At 53.2% G+C, this 22,181-nt stretch overlaps 1 protein-coding gene across 1 annotated transcript in view; it reads left to right on the top strand.

Annotated features, from left to right (window-relative positions):
* Positions 1 to 22,181, top strand: part of LOC144946726 (cadherin-7-like) — an 88,480-nt gene that overhangs the window by 54,138 nt on the left and 12,161 nt on the right. The window contains 3 exon segments of the mRNA XM_078875855.1: positions 8,829 to 9,085; positions 16,678 to 16,814; positions 19,814 to 19,935. Of these exon segments, the coding sequence (XP_078731981.1) occupies positions 8,829 to 9,085; positions 16,678 to 16,814; positions 19,814 to 19,935 (516 nt within the window).

Genomic DNA, 22,181 nt, shown 5'->3' with positions numbered 1-22,181 from the left:
GAGTTTCTTCCGGGGCAGCCTTGTGGCTCGGAGATGTTAACTGCCTCACCTGGTTTGCAGGAGATCGTGGGTTCAATCTCGACGCCTGACGCCTGCTGCTGTATATTTGGAGATTGCAAGGCTCTTTCTCTTACTCTTTGGTTCTTTCGGTAAAGTCACGTAGGTATAAACTAAATTATATTAATTCACGACGTTTCGGGCGCAACACAAGTGTCCATCATCAGGTGGGAAAGCCTGGTCTGCTGCCGAGGCAGACTCCGGGTCCTCCGGTTTTCCCCTCCGCATTTAAAGATGAACATTCGTTCAGAGTAATTGGCTCCTGTAAATATCCACGTGATGATGATGATGATGAGCCACTTTGTTGAGCTATCATTTGTAATGGCCACATCGCTTCTGGAAAAGAGCTATTTAGCTCAGAGGGACTTAACTGGTAACATGAAAAAAAGATTAGTTTTTAATGGTAAATGTGGTGATGTCTCTGACATGCCCGCTACGTACATTCCTCTCATCGTTGAGCTCCTCCGTGCTCTCGCTAAGCACCATTCCGGCTTGCACCGCTTTCTGCTCCGGCGGGAATTTTTTTATATCGGCACGTGCCCGCGAATAAAAGGGCATCAATGATGCCCCGGCACACAACATCCAGTATGCCTCTCCCCAATATCCGTGGTCACTATGGTCACGTGTCACCCACGCTCGTTAGCCGGAGACACCCCAGAAATGTTCCCATTCCCCGGCACACACCATCCAGTATACCTATCCCCTTATGCCCGCGGCGATTCGTCTACTCCGCTCAATATTCGTTGTATGCCGGTGTAGAGCGAGCGGCTCGCAATCGGAAGGTTGTGAGTTCAACTTCAGGTTCTGTTGGGGGGGGGCGGGGGTGGGAGATGGAGGAGGGGGGTGGTGGTGGCTGATTCAGCGCCGTCACCGATAGAATGGGGCACCGTTTTTGGGGGGCCGGGGTTGAGGGGTGGAAGTCAACAACAACAGCGACTGTCTTGCGGATGTACTCGGGCTCCTGCCATGGGAACGTGACATTTCCCACCACTCTCCCGACACGGCTCAATGTGCACCAACGCCTCTCTCTCTCTCTCCACACTCGCGTCGCAGCCGGAATCACTCCGCGAGATGAACCCGACTTAGTCACGCGGCGAAGCAGGCGGAACTTGGAACGGGTTAATCTTGTTCGGGGTGGCAGGGTTAATACTGATTAGGGGGGGGGGGTTCACGAACGCCACTACGACTATTGACGTGACCAAGGTTAACCGACTTGCGCTCATTTTACGGTTCTACATGCGCATGGAGGTTAAACGGCCGTCGGATAGTTACGGCGGCGGAGGGCTGCATTGAGGGTTAATGGGATGAGTGCTCCCGTTGTTATTGTGCTTGTGCAGTAGATTTAGAGCCACTGGGATGACCTGAACGTTATTGGGGTTGGGGGCCGAGGGGGAGGGAGCATGGGAGAAGGTTGATGGGTGGGGTGTTCCGGAGATGATCTCCACGGAACCTGCACTGGCGGTGTTTGTAGGTTATTGGTTGCGGCGAGCGGGTTAGTAGCTGCTGGGGTCGTTGGATCGCGTAGGGATTTACGAATGTGTGTGGTGCATTGCTGCTTCATGTAACAAGTGATGGTGATATTACAATCCTATGATTATGATGGCTTTAGTATGAGATGATATCGTTGGTGCTGATGATGATTATGGTCATGGGCTTGTTGGTTCTGCTGTTGATGGTGATGATGCTGCTGCTACGTTTGATGATGATACTAAAGATGATGATAATCAGCTGGGTATGCACCGACCAATTAAAGTCAGGCTAATGGGCTTCGAATGCATTTCCATTCGAAGGATGCTAGGATTTTCATGGCGAGATATAGGGTGAGAAACTTGAAGGTTGGGAGTAGGAATTGAAGATTCTGATTAGTGGGTCACGTGGTGTAGGGTGGAGGAGGAGGGGATAGGGTGAGCAACTTGGAGGAGGAGGTTGTGATGGGTGGGTCACGTGGTGCAGGGTGAAGGAGGAGGATGTGATGGGTGACGTCACGTGGTGCAGGGTGAAGGAGGAGGATGTGATGGGTGGATCACGTGGTGCAGGGTGAAGGAGGATGTGATGGGTGGATCACGTGGTGCAGGGGTGAAGGAGGAGGTTGTGATGGGTGGGTCACGTAGTGCAGGGTGAAGGAAGTTGTGATGGGTGGGTCACGTGGTGCAGGGTGGAGGAGGAGGTTGTGATGGGTGGGTCACGTGGTGCAGGGTGAAGGAAGTTGTGATGGGTGGGTCACGTGGTGCAGGGTGAAGGAGGAGGTAGTGATGGGTGGGTCACGTGGTGCAGGGTGGAGGAGGAGGTTGTGATGGGTGGGTCACGTGGTGCAAGGTGGAGGAGGAGGTTGTGATGGGTGGGTCACATGGTGCAGGGTGGAGGAGGAGGAGGATGTGATGGGTGGGTCACGTGGTGCAGGGTGAAGGAGGAGGTTGTGATGGGTGGGTCACGTGGTGCAGGGTGAAGGAGGAGGATGTGATGGGTGACGTCACGTGGTGCAGGGTGAAGGAGGGGGATGTGATGGGTGGGTCACGTGGTGCAGGGTGAAGGAGGAGGTTGTGATGGGTGGGTCACGTGGTGCAGGGTGAAGGAGGAGGATGTGATGGGTGACGTCACGTGGTGCAGGGTGAAGGAGGAGGATGTGATGGGTGGGTCACGTGGTGCAGGGTGGAGGAGGGAGATAGGGTGAGCAACTTGTAGGAGGAGGTTGTGATGGGTGGTACACGTGGTGCAGGGTGAAGGAGGAGGACGAGGAGGAGGATGAGGGGGGGGTGACCCAGACCGGTATTGGAGGGGCACCCTCGAGAAACGTCGTCACCGAGCCTCCGTCGCGAGCAATCTGAGCACCCGCGCGGCTGCTCGGGTGGTCCCCGATACCTCGTTACTGTTGTTGTTGTGTTTTTTTTTACTCGTTCCTCCCGCGCGCGCGCGCGAGAGTCGGGACAATAAAATTGAGCGAGGTTAATTCGAAAGAAGCGAACAAATTGCCGGGCAAAAGTCGATAATCGCTTGGAATTCAGCACCCCCATCCCCCCCCCCAAACGCACCCACTCCGCTCCCACCCCCATCTCTCTCTCTCTGCCTCCGTGCCTCTCACCCGCTGTGTGTCAACTCGTGTTGGGCGTGTGTGTGTGTGCGTCGCAATTCGTTTAACCTTTACGGAGGAGGTAGACATAGGCGGCGCTTTTGGACGCGGAGTTTTGATGTTTGTTTCATGTTGATTGGATTCGTTATACGGCGAACGGGGGCGTAACTATATTATTAACTTAGAGTTTAACTAAAAAAATATATATATATATAAAAAAAACTGCTCGTTTGCGTGCGGCGGTGTGCTCTACATACAGGATCATAGACTTACAAAGTCAAAGATCCCCCGTATAGCCTCAACAGACTGTTGGGGCGAGTACTGTTAGCGAGCTCCTATGAAGGCCGGCGCTGTATGGGAGGAGGTGGTTGGCTAGAACCACACCCGGCCGCCTTTGTCTCCCCGGTGGTGATGCTTACACATCGCACCAGGTACTCATTTGAGGCTGAGTCGACCCGGTTCAGATAATCATCACTGGTGTTGGCCGTGAACGGGAATCGAACTCGGCTCTCTGCCCGGTTCGTAGCGCAGCGTAGCGCTAACCGCTGCACTACCGCTCCCCACTCGCAACAACAACCGCCACTCGTCACTAAGTGACGGTGACGTCACCACGGCGCCTGTGCCAGGCTAGGTGCACTTTGAGGCCACGTGAAGTGTCGACACGCTCGCTGGCAGGAGGTCACGGGGCAGACCCAGGTGCCACGGGTCGACTGAATGAGATGACTGAGCCGATGCACCACCTGTGTCCCCCTGCTGTGCCAACCTGCCGCACTTTACCCGCCGCGCGCTGTTGTGAGCGTCGCTCTTCTGCCCTCCGCAGTCGTTGGAGGGCGACCGCCTCCAACGGCCCAGTAGAGAGCCCTTCACGAGCCTCCCCGCTTAAACAAAGACAAAGAACCCCCGCATTGCCTTGACAGACTGTTGGGGCAAGTGCTGTTAGCGAGAAGCTCCCCGTGAAGGCCTGCACGGGCACACGACTGGGTGGGGTGGCCAGCGCACCACGCCCGGCCGTCCTTTGTATCCGCAGCAGCGATATTTAGGCTGAGGCAACCTAGGGGAGGGCCCGAGGATTTGTTCAGATAATCGTCGTTGGCATTGGGTTTCCGCCGTGAGCGGGAAACGATCTCGGGTCGCTGCCGGGTTCGGGTTTAGCGCAGCGCGCTAACCACTGCACCCCCGCTCCACACACACACAACGCCCTAACCACTGCGCCACCACTCCACGCACACAACGCGCTAACCACTGCACCTCCACTCCACGCACTACACAACGCGCTAACCACTGCACCACCGCTCCACACACACAATGCGCTAACCACTGCACCACCACTCCACGCACACACAACGCGCTAACCACTGCACCACCACTCCACACACACACAACGCGCTAACCACTGCACCGCCGCTCCTCGAACACACAGAGAAACACGCGCGCGCACAACGCTCATTACAACCTATGTCAATTCAAGAGTCATTTTCCCACCTGGAATTATCACTGGGGGGGGGGGGGGGTGGTGGGGGTTGGAAGTTAAGTATAGAAGTGAGCAACCGCTTTGTGGATCTTTGAGGAGTCCCCACCCCCCCCGAATCGATGATAATTTAATTACAAGACTAAATTGAGGGTGATTGAGGCTTTTGTGGAGTTGACCTTTGGATAATGTTGTTTGTGTGTGTGCGCATGTTGGGGTTAGGCTATCGTGTGCGGTGTTCGTCACCCCCCCCACCGTCCCCTCGCCCCCCTCCCGTCCCCTCGCCCCCCCACCCCCGCCCCCCCCGCCCCCCCCCCTCGTGTGCCGTTCCGTTCTTCATCGGTGCTCGCGAACGGCGATTGCCTCACTCAGTCTACCTAGGCACGAGGGAGTTCTTTGTCTTTTGGAGCTGTGGTGCAGCGGTTAGCGCGCTGTTCTCCCATCCCGGCTACCCGAGTTCGATTCCCGCTCACAGCCACCAACATTGGTAACGATTATCTGAACCGTTCCGGGGCCTCCCCTAGGTCCACTCAGCCTTAAATGAGTACATGGTGCAATATGTGGGAGCGATACGTCTGTGCACGTGTTTATGTAAATCTATGAATCTGTATGCGAGTCTCTGGTGCTCTCCGTGAGTCTGCGGGTCTCTATGTGAGTCTGTGGATGTTTTTGTGAGTCTATGGGTCTCTATGTGAGTCTATGGGTCTCTATGTGAGTCTATGGGTCTCTATGTGAGTCTGTGGGTCTCTATGTGAGTCTGTGGGTCTCTATGTGAGTCTGTGGGTCTCTATGTGAGTCTGTGGGTCTCTATGTGAGTCTATGGGTCTCTATGTGAGTATATGGGTCTCTATGTGAGTCTATGGGTCTCTATGTGAGTCTATGGGTCTTTATGTGAGTCTGTGGGTCTCTATGTGAGTCTATGGGTCTCTATGTGAGTCTGTGGGTCTCTATGGCAGTCATTGATGTCTGGGCTGAGGTCATCAATTGACTACACTCGAGCTCCCGGTTTAAATCGCTGTGGTTGAGCGGAGGACACCCGGATCGGAACCTAGGCCTTGAGAGAGTTCCAGCTCCCCGTCTCTGACCTCTCGGCCACCCGACCCCCTCCCACTCCACAGACTTGATTGGTGAATGAAGATTTGTGAATGAAGATTTGTGAATGAAGATTGGTGTGTCCATGACGCTCTGTGTGCAACGAGAGGAAAGATCAGAGTTAGATGTTAATCCACCACTAAATCAATTATCAAATAAGCATCCCCCTCCTTCACTTACTCCCTCCCCCTCGTCCTCGTCTCCCCCTCCCCTCCCTCCTCCCTCCCCCTGCTCCCCCCCCCTCTCCTCCTCAACATCTCCCCCCTCCTACTCTATCTTCTGTGTGTCCCTCGCATCGAAATAAAATACGTGTCTTGACTCCGTTGGCTCTCGCTGTGTTATAAATAATGGTTTAATTATATTTAACAAATTACGACTTGGGAAAGACGCCAGGGTCTTAAACTATATTATATTTTTAATTAGCACTATAAATCGAGAGTGAAACGTAATGTATTAGGTGGTGGTGGTGGTGGTGTAGTTAATGGAGGTGGTGATGATTGTACTTGCGATGGTGGTCATGGCGGTGATGATGATGTAACTAATGAGAATGTAGCTGATGATGTTGGAAATATGTGTACGTGATGTGTGCATGAATGCATGCAGACTGCATGTCTGTGTATACGCGTTCGTCGCTTACGTAGGTGCTGCTCGCTAACAACACTTGTCCCAACAGTCTGTTAAGCTCCGCGGGGGATGTTTGTTTTTGTTTGTCGAGTACACACGCATGCAAGTGAGTGAGTGAGTAGTGTGTGTGTGTGTATTCTCGTGTGCCGTGCCCGCTCACAGCAGAATCAGAATCCGTATTTTCACTCGAGGAATTCGACGAGCTATGAAACTATTTTTCACAGATGTCCAGGAAGGAACCTAGGGTCAGAAAGTTACAACAACAAACAATTCGAAAACACGATAGGAGTGTAAAGTATAGGCAACGGTAAACAAATCACCTAAACACATCTGTTTATCTTCTTGGTTCTTTCGGTAAAGTCACGTAGAATGGAAATAATAAAATAATAAAAATTATTTCTGAATGAGAATTGTAAAATAAGAATTGTAAAATAAGAATTATTTCATCATGTTTTATTTTTATTATTGTATTATTGCCATTCTACGTGACTTTACCGAAAGAACCAAGAAGATGAATCCCTGCAGTCACGAAAGCTTTAAATCGAAACATCTGTTTCTTTCAGCAGGTAAAGCCCCACTAAGCTACAGAGCTCTTTTTCAAAAGCGACTTGGCCACACATTAATAGCTCGACGAATTGGCCTTAACCACGTGGAATATACACATAGCAGCCGAACAATCTCAAAGCGCTTGCCCCAACAGGAAAGGCTACGCGGGATATCTTTGCAGTTTGTGCGTGAGCGCACGTGGTCAAACGGTTGCAAGAAATATCGATGCATGCGTGCGTGCATTTGGACAAACGTGATTTAATGCGCGCCTAATTCATAAATCAGGTGGCCCAGGAGCGGCGAAAACCACACCGGGGCCGCGTTTGTCTCACCGGTGTCAAATTATTACACAGCACACTGGGTACTCATTTAAGGCTGAGTCGACCTAGGGGATGGCCTAGGGAACGGTTTAGATGCTCGTCACTGGTGTTGGTGGCCGTGACCGGGGAGTCGAACTGGGAGTCATGACAGCCGCAACGACACTACCGCTCCTCACTTCGAAAAATGTGCTAACAGCACCTGCCTCCGACAGTATGGCAAGGCTGTGTGGGTCACCTTTGCCTTTGTATGTGAACAAGGACAACTATTTGTCCGTACGGCTTTAACAGACTAGGGGCAAGTGCTGTTAGCGAGCACCTATGAAGGCCGGCACGGCACACGAGGAGGTGGGTGGCCAGCACCACGCCCCACCGCCTTTGTCTCCCCAGTGGCGATGTTTACACACCGCACCAGGTACTCATTTGAGGCTGAGACGACCTAGGGGGTGGCCCAGGACCGGTTCAGATAATCGTCACTGGGTGTTGGCCGTGAGCAGGAATCGAACCCGGGTCGTTGGGTTCATAGCGCAGCGCGCTAACCGATACACTATCACTCCCTCCTCCACGTACACACTCACAACCACGTGCATCTCCTCTCCACAGCTGTAACCGCACATGACCCCTGATGACCTCTATTCTCGAGCCACTCCACCACCGCAAGCTCCCTCTCTCTCTCTCTCCCCCTCTCCATCTCTCTCCCGAGTGAGCCCCGTGTATCTGAGACGCTCACTAAAGCCTTTGATGTTAATTACCCCTCTCCCCCCCCACCAACCCTCCCCCCCCCCCTTCGTTAACTAGACGCACAACAACTGGGCTCTCCGCAGGCATCAGCATAGCCCGATAACCCCCACCTAAATCCCCTCGCCCCCCACCCCCCCAAAAAAAAAAATCCCCACGCACTCCCAAGTCGCGTTTCTCACGCCGATATGTAAATGTCACGCGGTAATATTTAATGACTGGTATTGCGGATACAACGTGTCACCAGCGTTGCTGTGCCGCAGGCTATGGGAGGGATGGGCGGGGCGGGAGGGGTGAAGAGGGGAGAGGGGAGCGGAGGAGGAGGAGAGAAGGGAAGAGGGAGGAGAGGGAGGGAAGGTGTTTGTAGGGCAAGGAGGCAGCAGGGATGTTGGTCGTTCGGACAAGGTGACATGATTAGACAAGGACGATAGGTTGATGATGATGACGGTGGTAAAAGACAGTGGTGCTGATGATGATGATGACGGTAATGCTGATCATTATGGTGATGGTAAAGAATGGTGTTGCTGATAATCATGGCGATTGTGATGGTGACAGTGATGATGATGATGATGTTTATGAATATTCTGTGTTGCTATTTTCTGTCCCCACTTACCACCAACTCATGTCCATCACCAACCACTGCCAACCACCAACAACATCAACCACTCCGAAACATCAACAACCACTGTTAAACCCACCACCCCCACCCACCCCGCTCCACCTCCTCCCCACAACCACCGCCACCACCTCCCACCACAACCATCTCCTCCCCATCACCACCACAACCACCCACCTGCTCCCACCACAACCATCTCCTCCCCACCACCAACTACACCACCTCCACCACCTTCTCTCACCACAACAATCTCCTTCCCACCAACACCACCACAACCCACCGTCGCCACCCACCCACCCACAGCCGCTCGACTACGAGCGCAAGCACGCCTACACGCTCACCGTGGAGGCGTGGAACCCGGTGGCGGGGGGCAGCAGCTCCACGGCGATGGTGCCTCTGGCTGGCTCCACGCGCCTCCTCGTGAGCGTGGAGGACGCGGACGAGGGCCCCGTGTTCTCTCCGGCCGCCTACGAGTTCGAGGTGGCCGAGAGCCAGGGGCCACGGCACCCCCTAGGCACGGTCACGGCCCTGGACCCCGACGCAGCGGCCAGACCCGTGCGGTAAGCGGAGAGAGAGAGAGAGAGCGGAGAGAGTGGAAATCGAGAGGAGAGAGATTATGGAGAAATAGCGGGGAGAGGAGAGGGGGATTGGAGAGATTTTTGACTTTGAAACAACTTATATTGCCGCCAGCAGCAACAGCGCTGGAGGCGATTCCGATAGGAAATACACAAAGTCACCAGCAAACAAATGAAAACAAACGCTACAAATCCACGCGCTGTGGCGCTAAATGCACCGCACACAATACGAAAGAAAAGTCACGTGGTGGTGGTGGTGGTGGTGGTGGTCATCGCGCACGCCACGGTGACGAGCGAGCACTTGAGAAGGTGAACACGAGGGTGCCGTCCACGCTGGTGCAGAGAGGGGCTTGTCCTGCTCCCCAGCGTTCGAAGAAGACGCGCTGCACGACATGTGTGTGGTACATGGCGTGCTCAGAGAGAGAGAGAGGAGATGAGAGAGGAGATGACAGAGAGAGAGGAGATGACAGAGAGAGGAGATGAGAGAGAGGAGACGAGAGAAGAGATGGATCTCGCCTCCACTTCAAAAGGGGATGACTCCGCCAAACAATATCATGGCGGCGTTGTGCAAACACAATTAACACCAACAATAACAACACGTTCCGTATCGAACAGCGCCGTGTGTGTGGCTCTAAAATGAAAATCATTTATAATACACGCCGTTCCGTTCCTTCCCAGCACACAGAAAGGTCACTACCGCTATGGGTCTCAATGTGAGTCTATGGGTGTCTTTGTGAGTCTATGGGTCTCTATGTGAAATATATGGGTGTCTTTGTGAGTCTATGGGTCTCTATGTGAGTCTTTGGGTGTCTTTGTGAGTCTATGGGTCTCTATGTGAGCCTATGGGTGTCTTTGTGAGTCTACGGGTCTCTATGTGAGCCTATGGATGTCTTTGTGAGTCTATGGGTCTCTATGTGAGTCTATGGGTGTCTTTGTGAGTCTATGGGTCTCTATGTGAAATATATGGGTGTATTTGTGAGTCTATGGGTCTCTATGTGAGTCTTTGTGTCTTTGTGAGTCTATGGGTCTCTATGTGAGCCTATGGGTGTCTTTGTGAGTCTATGGGTCTCTATGCGAGTCTTTGGGTGTCTTTGTGAGTCTATGGGACTCTATGTGAGTCTTTGGGTGTCTTTGTGAGTCTATGGGTCTCTATGTGAGCCTATGGGTGTCTTTGTGAGTCTATGGGTCTCTATGCGAGTCTTTGGGTGTCTTTGTGAGTCTATGGGTCTCTATGTGAGTCTATGGGTGTATTTGTGAGTCTATGGGTCTATGTGAACTATATGGGTGTCTTTGTGAGTCTATCGGTCCCTATGTGAGTCTATGGGTGTCTTTGTGAGTCTATGGGTCTCTATGTGAGTCTATGGGTGTCTTTGTGAGTCTATGGGTCTCTATGTGAGTCTTTGGGTGTCTTTGTGAGTCTATGGGTCTCTATGTGAGTCTATGGGTGTCTTTGTGAGTCTATGGATCTCTATGCGAGTCTTTGGGTGTCTTTGTGAGTCTATGGGTCTCTATGTGAGTCTATGGGTGTCTTTGTGAGTCTATGGGTCTCTATGTGAAATATATGGGTGTCTTTGTGAGTCTATGGGTCTCTATGTGAGTCTTTGGGTGTCTATGTGAGTCTATGGGTCTCTATGTGAGCATATGGGTGTCTTTGTGAGTCTATGGGTCTCTATGCGAGTCTTTGGGTGTCTTTGTGAGTCTATGGGTCTCTATGTGAGTCTATGGGTGTCTTTGTGAGTCTATGGGTCTCTATGCGAGTCTTTGGGTGTCTTTGTGAGTCTATGGGTTTCTATGTGAGTCTTTGGGTGTCTTTGTGAGTCTATGGGTCTCTATGTGAGCCTATGGGTGTCTTTGTGAGTCTATGGGTCCCTATGTGAGTCTATGGGTGTCTTTGTGAGTCTATGGGTGTCTATGTGAGTCTGTGGGTGTCTTTGTGAGTCTATGGGTCTCTATGTGAGTCTTTGGGTGTCTTTGTGAGTCTATGGGTCCCTATGTGAGTCTATGGGTGTCTTTGTGAGTCTATGGGTCTCTTTGTGAGTCTTTGGGTGTCTTTGTGAGTCTATGGGTCTCTATGTGAGCCTATGGGTGTCTTTGTGAGTCTATGGGTCCCTATGTGAGTCTATGGGTGTCTTTGTGAGTCTATGGGTCACTATGTGAGTCTTTGGGTGTCTTTGTGAGTCTATGGGTCTCTATGTGAGCCTATGGGTGTCTTTGTGAGTCTATGGGTCCCTATGTGAGTCTATGGGTGTCTTTGTGAGTCTATGGGTCACTATGTGAGTCTATGGGTGTCTTTGTGAGTCTATGGGTCTCTATGTGAGTCTTTGGGTGTCTTTGTGAGTCTATGGGTCTCTATGTGAGCCTATGGGTGTCTTTGTGAGTCTATGGGTCCCTATGTGAGTCTATGGGTGTCTTTGTGAGTCTATGGGTCTCTATGTGAGTCGTTGGGTGTCTTTGTGAGTCTATGGGTCTCTATGTGAGCCTATGGGTGTCTTTGTGAGTCTATGGGTCCCTATGTGAGTCTATGGGTGTCTTTGCTAGTATATGGGTCTCTATGTGAGTCTTTGGGTGTCTTTGTGAGTCTATGGGTCTCTATCTGAGTCCATGCATCTCTGCGTGAGTCTATGGGTGTCTTTGTGAGTCTATGGGTCTCGACAAGTTTGTGGGTCTCTATGTGAGTCTATGGGTCTCTATGCGAGTCCATGCATGAGTGTCTTTGTGAGTCTATGGGTCTCGATACGTTTGTGGGTCTCTATGTGAGTCTATGGGTCTCTATACGAGTCGTTGGTGACCAGGCTGCACCTGTACACACGTGCCATCTCTGTGGTGCTGCTGAGACGTGGCTCAGCGTCTCGGATGTCTGTACCACCAAGGCCACCTCTAGACTAATACCCATCACTGCAGCAATGTAATTCAACTGGAACATCACTGACATGATAGATCATTCGTTTCCCTTCGCTATCAATGCCGCCCACCCACCAACCCACTCACCCACCCACCCATCCACCCACCCACCCACTCACCCACCCACTCACCCACCCAATCATTCACCCACCCATTCATCCTCCTGCAGCTACTACCATGACGACTGTTCCCGTGAACTTATCTCACCGATTCACTCCACTCACACACTCACCCACAAACCCACTCACCCATCAGCCCACTCACCCACTCACTCACCCACCGACTCACTCACCCACTCACTCACCCACCAACCCACTCACCCACCAGCCCACTCACCCACTCAATCACCCACCAGCCCACTCACCCACCAGCCCACTCACCCACCAGCCCACTCACACACCCACTCACTCACCCACCGACTCACTCATTCACCCACTCACTCACCCACCTACCTACTCACCCACTCACTCACCCACCTACCTACTCATCCACTCATCCACTCACCCACCCACTCACCCACCCACTCACTCATTCACCCACCCACTCACTCACTCACCCACCCACCCACTCACTCACCCACTCACTCACTCACCCACTCACCCACCCACCTACCTACTCATCCACTCACCCAATCACTCTCCCGTCGCTACTGCATGACACCTGTCCCCTTCGAACTGATCTCTCTGATTCTCTCCACTCGCTATGTATTAGAACCTCGTGTTTATGTTATAATAGGCAGCGTGTAGTGTATGAGTTATAACACGTAGCGTGTAGTGTATAGGTTATAACACGTAGCGTGCAGTGTATGAGTTATAACACGTAGCGTGTAGTGTATAGGTTATAACACGTAGCGTGTGCTGCGTAATTGCTGAACACGCAGCACACGAACCCCCACGGTTACCGCAGCGTGATCCCCTCTCTCTCTCCCTCTCCCATTTATCTCTCCCCCAGCCACGCTCCCTCTTCTCGCCCCCCCACCTCCCCGCTGGTGCTCCCATGGCCATTTCTCAAGCCCGCAGCGACAAATTGCTCCAGCAAGTGTAGCCGCATTCCGATTAATTAGGCAGATACTGGGAGGCTGTCCCACAACAGCATCTCGGCAAACCTCGCTTTGATGGCAGCGCGCACCGCCCTCCCCCACCACACCTCTTCGATGTGCGTCTGTGCGCGCGCGCGCGCGTGCCTCGTGGTGGTATGCGCGCGCGCGCGTGTCCGTGGTGGTACGTGCGCGCGCGCGTGTCCGTGGTGGTACGCGCGCGCGCGCGTGCGTACACGTCTAAGGCGCCACGGTGGCTATGAGATTCTAGATTTGAAGCTTTCGTGACTGCAAGGATTCATACTCTCAGGTTTTTTCGTAGGTAAAAAATAAAATGTTATTTTTTACCTACGTGACTTTACCGAAAAATGTTTTAATTTTATTTTTTTACCTACGTGACTTTACCGAAAAAACCCTGAGAGTATGGCTATGAGATGTTAACTACCTCGCCTGGTATGCAGGAGGTCGTGGGTTCAATCTCGACCCTGACGCCTGCTCTATATTTGTAGTTTCCGTGTCTCTCTCATCATCATCACGGTGGCTAGGAGATGTTAACTCCATCGCCTGGTATGCAGGAGGTCGTGGGTTCGATCGCGACCCTGACGCCTGCTGCTGTATATTTGGAGTTTCCGTGTCTCTCTCTCTCTCATCATCACGGTGGCTAGGAGATGTTAACTTCCTCGCCTGGTATGCAGGAGGTCGTGGGTTCGATCGCGACCCTGACGCCTGCTGCTGTATATTTGGAGTTTCCGTGTCTCTCTCTCTCTCATCATCACGGTGGCTTGGAGATGTTAACTACCTCGCCTGGTATGCAGGAGGTCGTGGGTTCGATCGCGACCCTGACGCCTGCTGCTGTATATTTGGAGTTTCCGTGTCTCTCTCTCTCTCATCATCACGGTGGCTAGGAGATGTTAACTACCTCGCCTGGTATGCAGGAGGTCGTGGGTTCGATCGCGACCCTGACGCCTGCTGCTGTATATTGGGAGCTTGTGTGTGTGTCTCTCTCTCTCACGCTACCCGTGGTCGCGTGGATTTTTCTCCGGGTCCCCCGGTTTTCCCCTCCACATCGAGAAACATGCGTTTTAGAGTATTTATACATTTCCACGTGATGAGCCACTTCGTTGAGCTGTCATTTGTGGCCAGGTCGCTTCTGAAAAAGAGCGATATAGCTCAGCGGGCCTTACCCGGTAAAATAAATAAAATAAAATGTTTAGTAGTTTCTATGCGTGGGGAGCGGTGGCGAAGTGGTTAGCGCACCGCGCTACGAACCCGGCGACCAGAGTTTGATTCCCGCTCACGGCCACCAGCACCGGTGACGATTATCTGAACCGGTCCTGGGCCTCCCCTAGGTCGACTCAGCCTCAAATTAGTACCTAGTGCAGTGTGCGAACATCGCCACTGGGGAGACAAAGGCTGCCGGGCGTGGTGCTGGCCACCAACCATCTCGCTAACAATACTTAGACTCCTATAACATAAAAAAAAAATGTTTTTACCTGGTAACGGCCCCTCTGAGCTATGTAGCTCTTGTTCAGAAGCGACCTGCTCGCGATTGATAGCCCAATTAAGTAGCGTATCATCACGTGGACATTTGTAGCAGCCAAATACTCTGAACGCGTGGTGTTCTCATTATAGATGTGGAGGGTAAAACCCAGAGGACCCGCAGTAAAATCCACAGGACGACGTCGGAGAGAGAGTGAGAGAACACGCAAACTCCAAATATACACAGCAGGCGTCAAGGTTTAGGGCTCGAACCCACGACCTAGTGCGTACCCGGGCCAGGTGGTTAACATCTCGCCACGGCGGCGCCGAGATGGTGGTAGCGATTCGTCTGTCCTAAGTGTCACTAGGCCTCTCGCTTCTGGCCCCGCCTACTTATATAGCCTCCTGGCATCTCTCCCACTTCATTAACACATTGTCCTGCGGAGGGAGCTGGTAGGAACGTTGGGTTGCTCGGTCAATGGCCAGGGTCAACGGCGGTGTGGTGTATTCCGCAAATATGCCCGACTGTGAGGGCGGGCACAAGCCGGCGTGAGTAGGTTAAACGTTGAGTTTTATAAGGGCACCACGGGGTGACCAACCCCTCCCCACCCCTCCCACCCCCCACCCAGCCCCACCCTCCCCACCCGCCCTACCCAGCCCCTCCCCACCCAGCCCCTCCCCACCCAGCCCCTCCCTGCACGACGGACGGACGGACACAATAATCTCCTGTGGGCTGGTGTAACCAGAGGTTCCTACCAGTATACATTTTCTTGCTGTGGTGTTCACACCTGATGATGATTGCTTGTGTTGCAATCGAAACGTCGTGATTTTAAAAAAAATTATTGTATTTTTTATTTTATTTGTTATTTTCTTTACCCACGTGATTTTAGCGAAAGAACCAAGAGTGTATCTGTTGAGTTGATGCTGTAGTTGCTCAGGCAACCAAGTGAGAGAGCTCATGAGAGACCGCAAGAGTGACCCCTACCCCTATCTCTCCTCCGCGGGGTTGGCATTAGCCTGCCGTCGGTAGGGGGACGATGATTTGAAGTTTTCGTGACTGCAAGGATCCATACTATTTGGTTCTTTCGGTAAAGTCACGTAGGTGAAAAAAGAATAAAAATAAAATAATAATAAAATAACAATAAAAAATAAGAATAAAATTTAAATAAATGTAAAAATAAAAATTATAAATAACTAAATTAAATCACGACGTTTCGATTGCAACACAAGCAATCCTCACCAGGTGTGGAAATCACAGCTAGAATTTTTTTAACTAAAGTTTAATTTTTTTTTCTTTTATTCTATTTTTTTTTCACCTACGTGACTTTACCGACGATTACTGTGTTTGTACTCCGGGTTGTGATGAGTGTTTGTAATTAATATTTAATAACACCCGCTGTCACGTGTCCGCTGGGTGAGTCGAAGTGGAGTTGACGCCGCACTTAGCCGCCCGCCAGTACGGATGTTCGTTTGACATTTCGATGTGCCCTGAAGGAGGGGCATTATCCGAAACGTCGCCAACTATATCCGGTTTTTTTTTCTTCTATCTTTTGAAAGCCACGTGCAAAATTATTGACGATTATGCTGTTGTTGTTGTTACATTCTAAATGCAGCTCTGGAAGGGTTAGAGAGCCGATATACAACTGATGTATGTTTCCCCCTTCCGTGTTCGTGTGTGTGTGTGTGTTCGTGTCGGTGTGTGTGTGTTTGTCTCGGTGTGTGTGTGCGTGTCGGTGTGTGTGTGTGTCGGTGTGTGTGCGTGTCGGTGTGTGTTTGTCTCGGTGTGTGTGTGTGTGTCGGTGTGTGTATGTTCGTGTCGGTGTGTGTGTGTTCGTGTCGGTGTGTGTGTGTATATTTGTGTCGGTGTGTCTGTGTCCGTGTCGGTGTGTGTTTGTGTCGGTGTGTGTGTCTGTGTGTTCGTGTCGGTGTGTGTGTGTGTGTTCGTGTCGGTGTGTGTGTATGCATCGGGGTGGGTATGCGTGTCGGTGTGTGTGTGTGCGTGTGTGTGTGTGTCGGTGTGTGTGTGTGCGTGTTGGTGTATGTGTGTATGTCTCGGTGTGTGTGTGTGTGTGCGTGTCGGTGTGTGTGTGTGCGTGTTGGTGTGTGTTTGTGTCGGTGTGTGTGTGTGTGCGTGTGTGTGCGTGCGTGTGCGTGTGTGCAGCTACTCGATCGATCGCAACACCGACGTCGACCGTCACTTCGACGTGGACCCCCTGACGGGCGTCCTCACCGTCGCTCGGGCGCTCGACCGCGAGTCCACCGAGCTCTTCAACATCACGGTGATCGCCACGCAGGCCGGTGAGCGTCACCCCGCCTCGCAGGGTCACCCCGCCTCGCAGGGTCACCCCGCCTCGAAGGGTCACTCCGTCTCGCAGGGTCACGCCACCTCGAAGGGTCACTCCACCTCGCAGGGTCACGCCACCTCGAAGGGTCACGCTGCCTCGCAGGGTCACGCTGCCTCGCAGGGTCACTCCGTCTCGCAGGGTCACTCCACCTCGCAGGGTCACGCCGCCTCGCAGGGTCACTCCGTTTCGCAGGGTCACGCCACCTCGAAGGGTCACTCCGCCTCGCAGGGTCACTCCACCTCGCAGGGTCACGCCACCTCGAAGGGTCACTCCGCCTCGCAGGGTCACGCCGCCTCGCAGGGTCACTCCGTCTCGCAGGGTCACGCCGCCTCGCAGGGTCACTCCACCTCGCAGGGTCACGCCGCCTCGCAGGGTCACTCCGCCTCGCAGGGTCACTCCGTCTCGCAGGGTCACGCCGCCTCGCAGGGTCACTCCACCTCGCAGGGTCACGCCGCCTCGCAGGGTCACTCCATCTCGCAGGGTCACCCCGCCTCGCAGGGTCACTCCGCCTCGCAGGGTCACTCCTTCTCGCAGGGTCACTCCGTCTCGCAGGGTCACTCCGTCTCGCAGGGTCACTCCGTCTCGCAGGGTCACACCGCCTCGCAGGGTCACTCCATCTCGCAGGGTCACTCTGTCTCGCAGGGTCACGCCGCCTCACAGGGTCACTCCGTCTCACAGGGTCACGCCACCTCGCAGGGTCACTCCGTCTCGCAGGGTCACTCCGTCTCGCAGGGTCACTCCGTCTCGCAGGGTCACGCCACCTTGCAGGGTCACTCCATCTCGCAGGGTCACTCCGCCTCGCAGGGTCACTCCGTCTCGCAGGGTCACTCCGTCTCGCAGGGTCACTCCGTCTCGCAGGGTCACTCCGCCTCGCAGGGTCACGCCACCTCGCAGGGTCACTCCGTCTCGCAGGGTCACTCCGCCTCGCAGGGTCACTCCGCCTCGCAGGGTCACTCCGTCTCGCAGGGTCACTCCGTCTCGCAGGGTCACTCCGCCTCGCAGGGTCACTCCGTCTCGCAGGGTCACTCCGTCTCGCAGGGTCACACCGCCTCGCAGGGTCACTCCGTCTCGCAGGGTCACTCCGTCTCGCAGGGTCACACCGCCACGCAGGGTCACTCTGTCTCGCAGGGTCACTCCGTCTCGCAGGGTCACTCCGCCTCGCAGGGTCACTCCATCTCGCAGGGTCACTCCGCCTCGCAGGGTCACTCCATCTCGCAGGGTCACTCCGCCTCGCAGGGTCACTCCATCTCGCAGGGTCACTCCGCCTCGCAGGGTCACTCCATCTCACAGGGTCACTCCGTCTCGCAGGGTCACTCCGTCTCGCAGGGTCACTCCGCCTCGCACCACCCTCACGCCTCATCACAGGGTCACCCGTGGAGAATCACACTCTCTATCACCACACTCACTCTCGCACACTCACTCTCTCTTGCACACTCACTCTCTCTTGCACACTCACTCTCGCACACTCACTCTCTCTCGCACACTCACTCTCGCACACTCACTCTCGCACACTCACTCTCTCTCGCACACTCACTCTCGCACACTCACTCTCGCACACTCACTCTCGCACACTCACTCTCGCACACTCACTCTCTCACACTCACTCTCGCACACTCACTCTCGCACACTCACTCTCGCACACTCACTCTCTCTCGCACACTCACTCTCGCACACTCACTCTCGCACACTCACTCTCTCATACTCACTCTCGCACACTCACTCTCTCACACTCACTCTCGCACACTCACTCTCTCACACTCACTCTTGCACACTCACTCTCTCACACTCACTCTCGCACACTCACTCTCGCACACTCACTCTCTCTCGCACACTCACTCTCGCACACTCACTCTCGCACACTCACTCTCTCATACTCACTCTCGCACACTCACTCTCTCACACTCACTCTCGCACACTCACTCTCTCACACTCACTCTTGCACACTCACTCTCTCACACTCACTCTCGCACACTCACTCTCTCACACTCACTCTCGCACACTCACTCTCTCACACTCACTCTCTCTCACACTCACTCTCTCACACTCACTCTCTCACACTCTCTGTCACACTCACCCTCTCACACTCACTCTCATACTCTCTCTCGCGCTCACTCTCTCGCGCTCACTCTCTCGCACTCACTCTCTCGCACTCACTCTCTCACACTCACTCTCTCACACTCACTCTCTCTCACACTCACTCTCTCTCACACTCACTCTCTCTCACACTCACTCTCTCACACTCTCTGTCACACTCACTCTCTCTCGCACTCACACTCTCGCACTCACTCTCTCGCACTCACTCTCTCGCATTCACTCTCTGTCACACTCACTCTCTCTCACACTCTCTCTCTCACACGCACTCTCTATCACCACACTCACTCTCTCACACTCACTCTCTCTCCAACTCACTCTCACTCACTCACTTTCTCACACTCACTCTCTCACACTCACTTTCTCACACTCACTCTCTCTCGCACTCACTCACTCAATCTCTCACACTCACTCTCTCACACTCTCTCACACTCACTCTCACACTCACTCACTCTCTCACACTCTCTCACACTCACTCTATCACCACTCTCTCACACTCACTCTCACTCACACACTCTTACTCACCCTCTCCCACTCGCTTTCTCACACCCGCTCTCCCATTCACTCTCCCACCCACTCTCCCCCCCGCTCTCCCACCCACTCTCCCATTCACTCTCCCACTCGCTCTCCCCCCCGCTCTCCCGCCCACTCTCCCACTCGCTCTCCCCCCCGCTCTCCCGCCCACTCTCCCGCCCACTCTCCCATTCACTCTCCCACCCACTCTCCCATTCACTCTCCCACTCGCTCTCCCCCCCGATCTCCCGCCCACTCTCCCGCCCACTCTCCCATTCACTCTCCCACTCACTCTCCCATTCACTCTCCCACTCACTCTCCCACCCGCCCTACCGCTCCCTCCCCCAGACGACCAGGCGCTGGTTGGCCGTGCCCCCGTCACGGTGCGGGTCCTTGACGTCAACGACAACGCCCCGGAGCTCCTGGGGCCCGACGAGCTCGTGCTGTGTGAGAACACGCCCCCTGGCCAGGTGCGGACCACGTGGTGGGCGGGGCATAATAGGGGGTGTGGCCGGGAGGGGTGAGAACACGCCCCCTGGCCAGGTGCTGACCACGTGGTGGGCGGGGCATGATAGGGGGTGGGGCAGTGGGGGGGTGAGAACACGCCCCCTGGCCAGGTGCGGACCACGTGGTGGGCGGGGCATGATAGGGGGTGTGGCAGTCGAAATCGTGGGGGGGAGGAGCTTATATTCTTAGGTTTTTTCGGTAAAAAAACGTAAGAATTTAAAACATTTAAATTAATACAAATAAAATAAAGTAAAATAAAAATAAAATAATTTATTTTATTTTTATTTTATTTTTATTAATTTTAATTTTTTACCTACGTGACTTTACCGAAAAAAACTAAGAATATGAATCCTTGCAGTCACGAAAGCTTCAAATCTAGGGGGAGGGGCTGTTGAAGGGATGGAGGGAGAGGCGAAGATGATGGACAATGATAGCAATGAAGGTGGAGGGAGGAGAGGGAGGGGTAAATGTGATGAGATTTTTATGGTCTCTGTGGTGCACTTGGACATATGAGAAAAAGAGCGTAATAGCTCATCGCATTCCTCTAGTATTAATGCAAATTATGATTCCTACTCAAACTAAACTAAACGTTTTATTTTACCAGGCAAGGCCCACTAAGCCTCCGTAGCTCTTTTACAGAAGCGACCGACCTGGCCACAAATGATGGCTCAACGAAACGCGTTTTCATCACGTGGAAATGTACAGCAGACACATACTCTAAGCGTGGCACGTTGATTTGAAATGTGGAAGGAAAAACGGGAGGACCCGGAGAAGAATCCACGCGACCACGAGTTAGAGAGAGAGAGAGAGACACCGCAAACTCCGAACTCATTCGCATCGTAAGTAGCCAACCGTGCTAATCGGAGGTGCGGGGAAAATTCAACAAACTAATCGCAAAAATAAGTAATTAAATTATTACACTGGTCAACAAAAAAAATAATTCTGGCCTGGACTTTTGCAGCTGTTCTAGACTAATTTCAGGGTGTTGATTCCAAATCTGATCTCAGATTTGCTCTATCACATCTCATTTTTATGCTATCGGCATACCCCATTTTCATTGATTTTACCCGAAATTAACTCTGTCACTTATGATTGCAAGTTGTTGCGAGTCAGTGACTGCTTTAGTGTTAAAATATGGTGCTGTATTTTTAGGATAGTGTGTTTATAATATCATTTTATGTAGATATCCACATTTATTTTATATTTTTCTTCTGCAGTTTTTTTTATTATCGAAAATGCAATATTTGATATCTCAAAAACCTGATGTGATAGACAAAAACTGATGCCAGATTTGGAATCAGCACCCCAAAATTACCTTAAAACCGTTGGGATACCTTATGCAAAAAAAAGTGTGTTGACCAGTGTTATTAGATGGGCTCTCCAGAGACGCAGGCCTTCATCCAGCAGTGGATTGACCCTGGCCGATGATGGTGATGCTGCTGCTGCTGCAGGGAGCATGCGGAGAGAAGAGGCGGAGGGATGGGAGCGATGGAGGGAGGGATTGAGGGATGGAGGGTGAAGGAGGGCGATGGGGAGGGCAGGTATAACAGGTGGCCTCTAACTGCACTCGGCTCGACAGCCTGCGTAGGCTACACAAGGGGATCGTTGTCTTCGTGTGTGCACGTGCGCGCGCACATGTGTGTGTGTGTGCGTGTGTGTGTGTGTGCGTGTGTGTGCGTGTGTGTGGGTGCGTGTGTGTGTGTGCGTGTGTGTGTGCACGTGCGCGCGCACGTGTGTGCGTGTGTGTGCGTGCTTGTGTGTGTGCGTGCTTGTGTGTGTGCGTGCTAGTGTGTGTGCGTGCGTGTGTGCGCGTGCGTGCGCGCACGTGTGCGTGTGTGCGTGTGTGTGCGTGTGTGTGCGTGGCCTAAAAGTGCACATGGCCTGGCACAAGCGTCGTGGTGACGTCACCGCCACTTAGTGGCGAATGGCGGTTGTTGTTGTTGTGTGCGTGTGTGCGTGCGTGTGCGTGCGTGTGTGTGGTAGTCCAAGCGGTGAGCGCTCTGCGCTACGAACCCGATGACGAATTTGATTCCCGCTCGCGGCCACCAACAGCCGGTGACGATTATCTGAACCGGTCGTGGTTCTCCCCTTGGTCGACTCGGCCTCAAATGAGCACCTGGTGCTATGTGAAAACATCGCCACCGGGGAGACAAAAGCGGACGGGCGTGGTGCTGGCTACCCACCCCCTCGTGTGCCGTTCGGGCCTTCA

Source organism: Lampetra fluviatilis, chromosome 42, assembly GCF_964198595.1.
Source record: "Lampetra fluviatilis chromosome 42, kcLamFluv1.1, whole genome shotgun sequence".
NCBI lineage: Eukaryota > Metazoa > Chordata > Hyperoartia > Petromyzontiformes > Petromyzontidae > Lampetra > Lampetra fluviatilis.
The sequence above is the reverse complement of the archived record's forward strand: the minus strand, read 5'-3'. Positions and strand labels throughout refer to the sequence as shown.